The sequence below is a fragment of the Muscardinus avellanarius genome (assembly GCF_963383645.1).
Source record: "Muscardinus avellanarius genome assembly, chromosome: 17".
Lineage (NCBI taxonomy): Eukaryota > Metazoa > Chordata > Mammalia > Rodentia > Gliridae > Muscardinus > Muscardinus avellanarius.
The window spans coordinates 57278050-57291087 of NC_137803.1; the positions used below are offsets into that span (position 1 = coordinate 57278050).

Sequence of the window (13038 nt, forward strand, 5' to 3'; positions counted from 1 at the left end):
AGAGCAGAGGAAGGTCTGCGGTGCCAGACCGCCCAGTGTTTGGGCACATTTTAGGCTAGAGCTGTTATTGCCAATTTGAAAGCACTTATTTACTACAGAAAAATATAACATCACAATTTGATTGGAGCCCATTCTGGCTTACAAAATGAGCTGCAGCCAGCGGAGAGAGAGACTGGCATTCCTAGGAGAATAAAAACGTTAAGAAATCTGTAAGAGGTCTGCCCCGTGTTGATTTTTCCAGGGATTTAGAAGTTTCTAGATGCCTCAAAGTACCGAGTGACTAATTTCCCTTCTTTTTTTTTTTTTTTTTTTCTGAAGTCCCACATGGTAAGCATTTATTTCCTGAAAACTTGCCAGAAGAGTAATTTTTTTTTTCCGGAATTGGAGCATTCTTCTAAAATGAAAATGAAGCCCTGATAGAAAATGTTATCAACATAGCAACTTAAGAAGTATTAGGGGCTTCGGAGTTGGTCGGGGTGGGGGAGAAGGAGAACAGGCAAGTGTCTGCAAGCTTCCAGATGTTTCTCAAGTGCTTATTTTTCTCGAGACTCTGGCTTGCTTATTGGATGAGAATGGTCAATCCAGGACAGTTGGCAGGTCCGGGTAAACATGCGCCTATGATTTGTTTTTAGTTGTTATTACACCTCTCGTGCCAAGGTTGCAGACCAGCCGTGTCCGGGGGAAAGGAGCGATGTGCACCCCCGTCCTACACACACACACTCCTCTTTAGGGCCGCCTCCGACGGCCTGGAGCAGGGCCCGTGCTGGAACAGACTCGTGCCAGGCCTCCAAATTAGAGTGGCACCCTCAGAACCAGTCTTTGTGGGCACTTCCTCTGCACGGGGCTGTCTAGGTGCACATGCAGATTTGCTCAATGGGCACTTGTGCCTGGCATGAGTGTCTTGGTAGAACCCATAATTTGGGCTGCAGGACGAGGATTAAACGTTATGGGAACCTAATCGTTCTTGACAATTCGTGGAGGTGTGGGCTGATTGACAGTAAGGTATTTTGTCTTAAGAAGTCGATGCTCAGTTAACCTGGCATTTAAAAACATTTTCCAAAAATAACAACTAGCTTTATTTTAAAAGAAACAGCTTGCGTGCCTTGTGTGCTATGAGATTCCTTTGATGAATAAGGTATGTTACTTATGGACTATCAGAAGACCAGTCCTTCACAGCACAACCCACCAGCTATCCAGTTGGGATAGGAACAGAAGGTCCGGGAGGGCTGTGTGTCACGCCAATTCAGAAAGACACACAAAACATGGCCTGGGTATCAGAAGGGGTCAGTACTGTTAGGAGACGCCACTCATGGCTGACTGGGGGCCTTAAGAACAGAGAAAATGACTGGGGAGAGGTTGGGGAAGCCCTGGCCAGAATGGTAAGAACAGAGGGGTCTGAAACAGGTCTGCCTGTACAAGGACAAGATGTAAACACATTCCATTTTTATAGCTTCTTCCTCACTCTTATCCTCCCGAAAATATGAACCCAAAGAGAAAGTATATTTGACTCCAAAGAATCTACCCTTCCCATTGTTCTGTCATGGCTAAAAGCTTTAGCTGGGGAACTGATCGGTCAGCTCAATCTTCATTAAGACATTAAAGTTCCGGGCAGGGGGTCTATCTAGAGTAGGGAAGATGTCGGTGTCAAAATGTGATCTTAGAGCCGGGCGTGGTGGCTGGCGCATGCTTGTAATCCCCGCGCTTGGGAGGCAGAGACAGGAGGATCGCGCAGGTTCGAAGCCAGAAGTGCGCGCTGGCTTAGGAGACTCTGTTTCCAAATAAAAATGTAAAAATGGGTCTGGGAGTGTAGCCCGGAGGTAGAAGGGCTTCCAGGAACCCCAGTACCACCAGAAAAAAAAAAAAATGCGATCTTAGGTTGTCCTTGTCTACTTTGTGGACATCAAAGCTGATAAGTTAAGATACTAACTAGGTCTGATGCTAACTGCAAAACAGGAAACTCTGTGACTTTCCACTCCCTCCCTCCAAAGCAGATAAAAGCTGAAGTTGACTCAAGAAACAGTGATGTATCTCTGGCACCACAGAGCACACTTGGAATTCCAGTTCTTGAGAGGCTGAGATAGGAGGATCGCAGGTTTTCGGCAGCCCCAGCAACTTAGTGAGAAACCGTTTCCAAATAAAAAATAAAATAGGGTAGGGAGTGTAGCTCAGAGGTCCCAGTAACACACACACACACACACACACACACACACACACACACACACACACACACACACACACTGACACACACACACACACATGTGCGCATGACTGGGGTGAAGTTTGGAGGTAAAATGTCCCTGGGTTCAATTCCCAGTATGGAAGGAAGGAAGGAAAGAAAGGGAGGGAGGGAGGGAGGGAGGGAGGGAGAGAGAGAAAAATATGAAATAGTGAAGTAGAAACAGAACCAAGAGCAGGGATCTCTTTTGGCCCTGAAGACAAAGTACCTCGTTTTCCTTACAGGTACTAATAAATTAATAGTGCTAGAGTGAAGGTCAGAAAATCTCTTGAAATAATAAAAAATTAGCATTTCCTGCAGTGTGGATATGTATCACTTCTAAATCGACATTAACAGCCATTAGAGGAACACCTTGAAAAAAGCCCCAGCACTAGAGGCAAGAGAAGCCCTCTTGACCGGCGGCTACCGGCAGCTCAGCTGCTCAAAACCAGAGACACAGAGCGTTCTAGCACAGCGCTACGCCATTTTCCTATAATAATAATTTACATAAAATTTGCATTTTCATTTGCATTTACATTCACATTTGCATTTACATTTGCATTGACAGAGGCAGGCAAAGGTCAGTACTGGAATCCATTTCAGATAGGAATATACCTAAATACAAGGAAGGTGAGGGTTTTTTTGTCTTGTTTGTGGGGCTTGGGGCTTGGTCTGTTCATTTACTATACTACTGTGGAAAAATGCTGCCCTCTTGTGGTCAGAATCAGTCACTTCAAAGAAATATTCCAATAGAAGGTAGCATGTGTCACAGTGTGCAGGGAGACCAAGCAAGGGACAAGAATGCATTTGTTTATCATTTATTTATTTATTTATTTGGTACTAAGGATTGAACCTTAGGCCCAGGGGAATTCTACCTTCAAGCCATACCCCAGCCCTATTTTATTTAGTATTTTGCAACGGGGCTTCACTAAATTGCCCAAGTTGGCCTCAAACCTGTGATCGTCCCGTCAAGGAAAAAAAAACAATCTTCAGCCACAAATGACCTTTCCTTGCCAATCCCCAGAACAATCGGTTCTGTTCCTGTTGAAAATGATTAGAGCAAAACGCGATCATTGCAACAATAAAATGGTTTTCTTCTTCAGGATACAAACTCATCTAATTCTTCCATTTTCACTGCCGGACACACTCCTTCCTATATTTTAAATGCATAATTATAGCTGGGCGTGGTGGCTCACACCTGTAATCCCAGTACTTGAGAGGCTAAGACAGGAGGATCACAGATTCAAGGCCAGCCTCAGCAATTTAGTGAGACTTTTTTTCAAAATAAAAAATAAAATAGAGCTAGGGGTGTAGCTTGGGGGTAGAATGCACCCGAGTTCCATCCTCAGTATCTCAATAAATAAATAAATAAATACATAAATGAATAAAAATAAAATAAATGTTTGGATTATAGCCAAGTATAGTGGCATATGTTTATAACCCCAGTATTTAAGAGGCTAAAATAGGATAAACACAGATTTGAGGACAGCCTCAGCCTTCCTTCCTTTCTTTCTTTCTTTCTTTCTTTCTTTCTTTCTTTCTCTCTTTCTCTCTTTCTTTCTTTCTTTCTTTGGGTCTGGGGATGGAACTCAGGAGCATTGGACCTCAAAGCTACACCCCTGCCCTATTTTTTATTCTTTATTTGGAAACAGGGTCTCACTAAGTTGCCGGGGGAGGGATCTCACTAAGTAGCTGAGGCTGTCCCCGAACTGCGATCCTCCGGTCTCAGCCTCCCGAATGCTGGGATTACAAGTGTGCATCACCATGCCTGACTCTGAGCATGTATTTCTAAATTGTATTACATTTCAAAACATGCCTCTCTGATTAAAAATTGAATATTAATAATATATATATATAAAGTCAAACGCCGGGCGTGGTGGCGCACGCTTGTAATCCCCGCGCTTGGGAGGCAGAGACAGGAGGATCGTGCAGGTTCGAAGCCAGCTGCGCGCGCTGGCTTAGGAGGCCCTGTTTCCAAATAAAAATATAAAATAGGTCTGGGAGTGTAGCCCGGAGGTAGAAGGGCTTCCAGGAACCCCAGTACCACCAAAAAATAAAAAAATAAAAAATAAAAAATAAAGTCAAACTTAAATGGGGATTTTACGTCATAAATATTATCAGAGCTATTATACAAACTAGATTTGTTTGTCTCTAGTAATTTTGTTTTGTATTTTACTTGTATATCTTTGTAATCGTTGTCTGTTAACATTACAGAGGTACAATTTTAACAGATTAACCTAAACAATGATTGTGTGTGTGTGTGTGTGTGTGTGTGTGTGTGTGTGTGTGTGGTACCAGGAATAGAATCCAGGGAATTCAACCTCGGAGGTCCATTCCCAGTCTGAATTTTTATTTTTTATTTTGACACAGGGACTCACTAAGTTACGGAGAGCCTCAGAAGTTGCTGAGGCTGGCCTCAAACCTGTGACCCTCCTGTCTCAGCCTTCCAGGTACTAGGATTACAAGCGTGTGTCACTATTCCCGACTTCTAAACAATGTTCTGAGAGCCATTACCTGGAAAATAGGCTATAATACTGGCTCCTATTTGTTAAAAAGGATGGGTGAAACTGACCTTCTGGTGGCTCAACAACTGAAACTTGGAGAACAGTCAGAAAATAAAAGAGTTCCCCTGTTTACTAAGAAGAGAACAGCCAATGTTTTGGTCCTAGTCCTCCAAGGTCAAATAGGACCTAGAGGAAGACTTCACTAAGGCCCCTGCGACTCTAATGAGTCATCTGACCTCCCCAAACCAGATCACAAAGGTCCCAGGGACAGGGAGCCTCCAGCAGATGGCACGGCTGGTAGAGAAAGGGCCTCGCAGATCCTAGGCGGGACCCTGAGCAGCCTTGACTGACCTTAACGGCAAAAATTTTATCATTTATGTTTGCCCAACATTGGGCTCTCTACTTGCTTGTGAACACCCAGAAGGAAAGTATAACCAGAAACAAGTGTGCTATTCTGGAGTGAAAAAATAGAGTCATATTCATAGAGCCATTTAAAAGACCACCCACGTAATTTAACCAGCTATTGTCTGACGTTGGCTGTTCCTTATATTTTACATTATAATTTCTAATGGCTCTTTTTGCTTTTAGGCTCACAAAAGAAACATAATATGGCGATGATGCTCCACGCTTCTAAGTCTCTATAAAATGCAATGAAACGGAATGTGACCCTCTTGAGGTTTTGCGGATCCAGGATCACTGGACACCATAAAAGAAATTGCTATTTCTGTAAGGTACGGGAGAGTCTAAGAGTCCTGCTCATAGCTAAAAATACTAACACCTGTTCAAGTTCCCCTGCTTACTATAAATCAGGAATCTTGCTTCTTTATACTTTTGTGGAACCTTTTCATTTTGATTATGAAAATTTCTCTGCTAAACCAGGAACCTTAAAAAAAAAAAAAAAAAACTTGAGGCCGGATGTGGTGCGCACGCTTGTCATCCCAGCATTCGGGAGGCTGAGACCTGGAGGATCATGGTTCGCGGACAGCCTCGGCTACTTAGTGAGGCTCTCTGCAACTCAGTGAGACCCTGTTTCAAAATAAAGAATAAAAAATAGGGCAGGAGATGTAGCTCGGAGGTCAAATACCCCTGGGTCCCATTCCCAGACCCGCAAAAAAAAAAAAAAAAAAAAAAAAAAAACAAAAAAAAAACTTGAAAGCTAATGAGATCTCCCATAAAGTGGAAAATAGGATACTACACCCTTAAACCTAAAGATAATATGTTTGGTTTAGAGATGACTTTGCCAAATATGTAAAAAGATAAACAGCAGTGGCTTATAATCTTTATAGTAAGCAAATTATTAGTAATGAACAGGGTCATAAGAGCCAATATGATAAACTGTAGGCCGTGTCTTAGGCTTTGTGCCAATATAACCAAATAGGTCAGCTACCTGACTTCCAGCTTAAAATGCTAACCAGTGGATGGTCCGGGACAAAGGTAGAGCTGGGTTTTTATACAGTGCACTAACATGCCAATTTTTCATGCAGATGTGCACTATAATTGCAATACCATTGAAAAGCAGATGAGTGGCTTTGACCAAATAACCAGGCTCATGAATATCGACTCAGAAGCGCTGATGGCAGGCGTGGCACAGTGGACGCGTAGGGACACCTACAGATGCTCCTGCTGTGGGGCTGCGCCCTTCAGTGATGTCGGCTTCTGACCTGACAGCAAAGCAGCAGCTCAGTAACTGCGGCCAGTGTCTCCTCTTTGGGTCAGTTAGCAGAGACTTCCAGCCCCTGAGCGCGCATGGCCTTTGTCCTTTGTCAGCAGCGAAGAAGGTATACAAGGTGGGCTTTTGTCCTTCATAAAGCCTAAGATTAAGGGATTGAAGTCTGAGGGGTGGGTAGTGGGAAGTGAGGTAAAATAGGAGAAATAAAATGTTAGGTATAAAGGAGATGAACTGGGAAAGAAAGGGAAAATATAGTTTTAAAATCTAGAAACTTCAAAATCCTTAACTTCACTTTATAGGATCTGCTTTTTTTTTTTTTTTTTTTTTTTTTTTTTTTTTTTTAGGCAAAAGCCCTTAACAGGCCACACTTTTAGTTATATGGCCTGTCCGGCCTGTCCTTTCTTAGGTAATGATCCTCAGTAGGCCCCCACTTTTTCATCATAATGGTCTATCTTCCAACCTGAAACTCCTGAGATGCTTGGTAAACAAAGGATCCCCCAAAAGCCTGACCATCAGCCAGGCTGGCGGCACAGGCTTGAAATCCCCGTACTTTGGAGGCTAAGACAGGACGATTGCAGGTTCAAAGCCAGCATCAGCTACTTAGTGAGGCCCTCCACAATTTAGTGAGACCCTGTTTCAAAATAAAGAGTAAAAAATAGGGCTCGGGGTGTAGCTTGGAAGTAGAATGCCCCTGGATTCAGTAAATATACATTATATATATATCCACTAGTCGAGCCCAGGCATCACTCAGCACCTACTAATGAAATGGCAGGAACTTGAGGATCTAAAAAAGGGGACCCAGACCCTCATCACTGCCGTGCACCCCTACCCACCCTCTCACGGGGTCTCCTATGAAAAGAACTGTAAAGACCCGAGGCACTCTCTCCCTCTGGAGATGGCTGGTGTTATGGTATTCTCGCTCACTTTTCTTTTTTTTTTTTTTTTTTTTTGCAGGTCTGGGGGTGGAACCCAGGGGCATTCAACCTCTGAGCTACACCTCCTGCCCTATTTTTTATTCTTTATTTTGAAACTGGGTCTCACTGAGTTGCAGCAGGCCTCACTAAGTAACTGAGGCTGTCGGCGAACCGCGATCCTCCGGTCTCAGCTCCCGAATGCTGGGATGACCAGCGTGCCCACCGCGCCCGGCTTAGCTCACTTTTCTTTGATTAGCCTCTGTCTTTGCCTCTGACTGACTGGGACGTGCTGAAATTCTTTTCAGCCAAAGAAGCCAAGGGCCCAGCCAATCCCGAGTTCCTGAGGGTCCCACCAGATGCTGAGGCCATCCTCCAACAGGCGATTTTCCGGCCTCAACCGGAAAATCCTAAGTACTGGGATTGCAGGGCTGTGCCATCACAGCTGGCTTAATTTTGTTCTTCTTTATTAGCCCGTGTTCTTCAATAAGAAACTTCATAGCCTGGAATTTGAGGGTGCCCAAAGGAGCCAGGGAGGGGGGTCTTACTGCATTCCTATCCCTGAGCCCTGCCTGACCTCAGGTGTAAAACTCTGCACCTAAGCAAGGCCACATGTAGCTTCGGACTCCACCACAGTCACCGCTCAGCTCAGCTCAGCTCCGTCCTCCGGTTCCTCTTCCTCAGACTATTGAAGTCAGAAAATTCCTGTCATTCCTGAGTTTGTAACGCAGACCCAGACCCACTGACCTCTTCCTGCTCCCGCTGGGGGCTGCAGCCCTCTGCAAACATAAAGCATTTCAATGAGCCCCGGCTGCATCCCAGAGTGGGGAGATGCCACCCGCCTGGAAGATTCCAGGTGAAAAGAAAATGGCCACTACTTGCCTCAGTGTCACGCCTTGGAAAACGAACAAGTAACAGACAAAAACCCTGGAATGTGAAAGCCTCTCCGTTCAGAGACAGAAAGTGGAGGTTACCAGCTGCAAGGGGAATGACAGCGGAGGCTGCTGTTTAATGGGTACAGAGTTCTTGTTGAGAGTGATAAAAAAAAGTTTTGGGTTACAGATAGTGGTGATTCTGACATAACATTGTCAATGGAATTTACTTAGCGCCACTGAACCACACACTTATGGGAAAAGCAATATATATTACCTGTTTTACAACAGAAACAACTCTACAGTTAAGTCCCCCACCGAACCCTGAAAATAATAAAATAAAATAAACACTAATGTATTTTACTGTAGTGACTTTTTTTTTTTTTTTTTTGCAGGTCTGGGGATGGAACCCAGAGTCATTCAACCTCCGAGCCACACCCCCTGCCCAATTTTTTATGCTTTATTTTGAAACAGGGTCTCACTGAGTTGCAGAGGGCCTCACTAAGTAGCTGAGGCTGTCCGCGAACCACGATCCTCTGGTCTCAGCCTCCCGAATGCTGGGATTACCAGCGTGTGCCACCATGCCTGGCTTACTGTAGCGACTTTTATGGACATCTTTTTAAAAATACATTACCATCTTTCTACCTCATTTAATATAACTATTTTTTTTTTTTTTTTTTTTTTTTTGCGGGTCTGGGGATGGAACCCAGGGATATTTGACCTCCGAGCTACAACCCCAGCCCTATTTTTTATTCTTTATTTTGAGACAGGGCCTCACTAAGTTGTAGAGGGCCTCATTAAGTAGCTGAGGCTGTCCGCAAACCACGATCCTCCGGTCTCAGCCTCTCAAATGCTGGGATTACAAGTGTGGGCCACCACACCTGGCGAATATAACTATTCTTGAGGGCTCAAGATCATACTTGTGTCTGTGATTATATTTACCCTTTTTTTTTTTTCAGTTATCTAGCCCCATTGTATTTTTAAAAATAACTATTTTTGACTGTGGTAAAATATACACAAAAGTTAACGTTTTAACCATGTGAAGCATCCAATCCGATGGCCTTGGGTACGTTTGCAGTGTAGTGCAACCATCACCCCGTCCAGCTCTAGAACGCCTTCATGACCCTTAACTCAAACTCTGCACCCTTCAAACTAACTCTCTGCTACCCATTATAGTCTTTCCTGTTTCTTCTCTAACTTTCGTGGCTCCAGTCTCTTTAGCAGCAAAATAAAGCTCATTTCCTTTCTTCCCCCCAAATATACCATTAGCTTTAGCTTACTGGAACCTGAGAAACCATTTTTTTTTTTTTTTTTTTTTTTTTTTTGGTGGTACTGGGGTTCCTGGAAGCCCTTCTACCTCCGGGCTACACTCCCAGACCTATTTTTACATTTTCATTTTTGGAAACAGGGTCTCCTAAGCCAGCGCGCGCGGCTGGCTTTGAACCTGCGCGATCCTCCTGTCTCCGCCTCCCAAGCGCGGGGATTACAAGCGTGCGCCACCACGCCCGGCATGAGAAACCATTTTTAAACCCCTAACATTCTTTATATAGTAACATATTGTTCATGTGACTTTTTTGAGCCCTATTTCTTTTAGAACACTAAGGGAAAAAAAAGTAACTGGCTGTCAAACGTGTCCTTCTTTTTTTTTTTTTTTTGCGGGTCTGGGGATGGAACCCAGGGGCATTCGACCTCCGAGCTACACCCCCTGCCCTGTTTTTTTGGTTTTGTTCTTTTTTTTTGAAACCGGGTCTCACTGAGTTGCAGAGGGCCTCACTTAGTAGCTGAGGCTGTCCGCGAACCGCGATCCTCCGGTCTCAGCCTCCCGAATGCTGGGATTACAAGCGTGCCCACCACGCCCGGCTTCAAACGTGTCCTTCTATATCTCTGCTCTTGCCATTTTCTCGACTTGGAACATCTTTGCTGTTCAGCCCTCCTGCCCCAGCTTGTGCCTATTGAAGGCCTTCAAGAGCTGGCTGCATGACTATAATTCTAGCACTTGGAAGACTGAGACAAGAGGATTGTAGTCATATTGGGAAGAGGGTTTAAAATGTATTGATGTGTCAGTATTGGGAAAGATTTCCAATTTTAAAATATATCTTCTTTACTAAGAAAGCCAGGGTTAGCTAACAAGAAGAAGAGACTTGTAATTTCATTTGTAAAGAAAGGAAGGCTAGAGCCAGGAAAAATGTGTTTCCTTGCATTCCTGAGAACAATTTCACATATTTTGGGGGATAAGCCGAAAGGTAAAAGCCTGTATCTGGAGACAGAGATGCCTCCCCCTCAGGCCATAAATCTGAGCCTGTATCTGGAGACAGAGATGCCTCCCCCTTTAGGCCATAAATTTGGCTGGAGAGATAACAGAAGCAGAGCTGGGGCTGGAGATAAGGGGTTAACATTACCTCCAAAATCACAGGGACCTGCTGGACTTAGACAGGATAAAAACTCAGTAAACTGGAGTTCTTTGGCATTTTCATTCGAATTGCCCCCCTGTGCCCCTCTGTGGCACAGGGCTGTAACTATCTCTATATTTCTATCTTTTTAATAAACTTCTTTAAATCCTCAGCAGCTGTCCAAGCGATGAATACTTATTCTTAGCTTAGGACAAGAATCCACGGTTTTTCTGTTTGTCTGTCTGTGTGGTGGTGGTGGTGGGGGATTACTTCTCAACACACACACACATACCACGCACATTTTCCCCCCAACCTATCCCGCAACAAGGATCACCAGTTCCAGTTCAAGACCAGACTCGGCCACCTAGTGAGACCCTGTTTCAAAATAAAAACTGAAAAAGGGGCTGGGAATGTGGCTGGAGGTAGGAAGCCCCTGGGTTCAACTCCCAGTACCACACAAAGAAAAAGAAGAAAAGGGAAAAGAAAAGAAAAGAAATCAAAATCAGGTCTAGGGATCTTGTTCAGAGGTAGGATGGTCCTCGGTTTAATCCACAGCACCAAAAATAAACCTGTCACATCTAATCAAATCAGAATCAGGCAAACAGGCTTGCACAGCGTGTGCAACACTCTGTAGTCAGCACCTTCCGGCAGGTGGGGTCACAGCACCACAGGACCGTGTTAAAAAGGAAAGCAGCCTTCTCACAGAGCATCTCCTGGTGCCTCCACCTGGACATCCAGATCCAGGACTATGGCAAATTCATTTCTGCTGATAACAATTCCCCAGCCTAAGGTTGCCGTCATTGCAGCGTGCAGGGACAAGGGCATCTGAGAATACCCTGACCTTCTGCTTTTATAAAGAAGGACAGTTTTCTTGGCCCTGGATTCTGGCTAACCACATGGCCATGTCCCTCATTATTTGAACATCTGCACCACTGTCTCCTGGGCCCAGGGATTCTGAAGAGCAATCTGAGGAGGACCATAGAGGCCATGATGGAAAGTCTCCGTCCTCTCAGCAACGTAGGTGTTAGTCATGAGGCCTTGTGTCTGCGGAAACAGATCCTGTGGTCATAGAATCCCAACACAACGAAGAGCTAGCACCCCTGTGACTCTGACCACTCCCAGTGGGTGAAAAAGGTTAACGCCTTGATGTCATCATGTTAAGGTGTTCAGATCTAAACTTGACAGCAACGTTAAAGGTTCAAAATAAAAAGGCCATGAAAGGATCCCACGTGTTTTAATTTCTGTACAAGGAAATGTCAGCCTCCAAAACCCACTGAAGCCAAAGCTCCCGGAGTCCATTCTGATTCTGATGATTAAACTAAAAGTGTCGTGAGGGGTCAGAGGTGAGCTGCTTGGCTATGGTGACGTCCAGCGGTGACCTCCCAGGAGCCATTGTGAAGGAAGCAGCGCTGAGGCTGGCGCGATAAGCCCTGGGGCTTCTGCTTTCTTGTGCATAAGCCCAGGAAGCTCTCAGTGGCGACCTGTGGGACTCCAGCTAGTTAGCGCGTTCTTGTGGTTTGGTGATTTGGGGATTTCTATTTGGTTCTTTGGTTTGGTGTTTTGTTTTCATTGTTTTATCTTTTTTAAAAATCTTTTTATATTATTAGTTGTCATAGTTTGTTTCTTATTTTTTAGCTAGCATAGTTATTTTTAGTTAGCATCGTATTTTTGTCGTGTCTAGTACAGACAGAGAGTGTAGTGAGATCCGGCGAGGGCAGAGAGGCCTCATGGTCAGCACTTGCTCTGAGGAGACATTCACAGACCAGTATGAGGTCACGGGGTCACTGGCCAGGGCAACCTGCCCAGGTGAAGCTGGCCTTCCGTCGCCTCACGGGCACTGTGGTGGTGGTGAAGGTCCTGTGCAAGGTCGCAGGGACTGTACAGTTGATTGATTCCGAGGTGGATTTCCTGAAGTCCGTGCAATATTGCAATGTGGTACAGCTGTTTCAGGTAATCGAGACCACGTGTACCTTGTCATGGAGGCTGCCATCGGGACTGCGGCATACAGGAGGAGGAGGCCTGCAGAGTGTTCAGGCAGGTGCTGTGAGCCGTGAGCTCCTGTCATGGCCGAGGCGTTGTGCGCAGGGACCTGCGGCCGGGGAACATCCTGCTGGAGGCGGCTGGCATTGTCAAGGTGTGCAACTTGGGGCTGGGCAGGGGCAGGCTCAGGGTGGGGCAGAAGCTGAGCAAAGCCTGTGGCAGCCTGGAATACTGAGCCCCGGAGCTCTACGAGGGGGAAGGTTACGACGGCCCCGCCTGCGGTGGACGCCTGGAGCCTGGGGCCACTCTCTACTATATGCTCGCAGGACACCTCCCATTTGACGGAAAAACTGTGTCTGAGCTGGTTGAGCAGATCTTGGACCTGAGGTATGAAATGCCAGCTCATTGTCAACCGAAGCCCAAAGCCTCACCCACCATTGTTAACCTCGGACCCCGCCCAGAGGGACACAGTGCTGCGAATCTTGGGTCATCCTTGG

The 13038-nt window shown here is 45.4% G+C and overlaps 1 protein-coding gene across 1 annotated transcript in view; it reads left to right on the top strand.

Moving 5' to 3' along the window:
• Positions 1–6527, top strand: part of COLEC12 (collectin subfamily member 12) — a gene marked incomplete at both ends in the record, with an annotated part of 199253 nt that extends 192726 nt beyond the window's left edge. Inside the window, 2 exons of the mRNA XM_080714723.1 lie at positions 6204–6317; positions 6388–6527. Coding sequence (XP_080570849.1) covers positions 6204–6317; positions 6388–6527 — 254 coding nt within the window. The remainder of the gene's footprint in view (positions 1–6203; positions 6318–6387) is intronic.
• Between the last annotated feature and the right edge of the window lie 6511 nt (positions 6528–13038).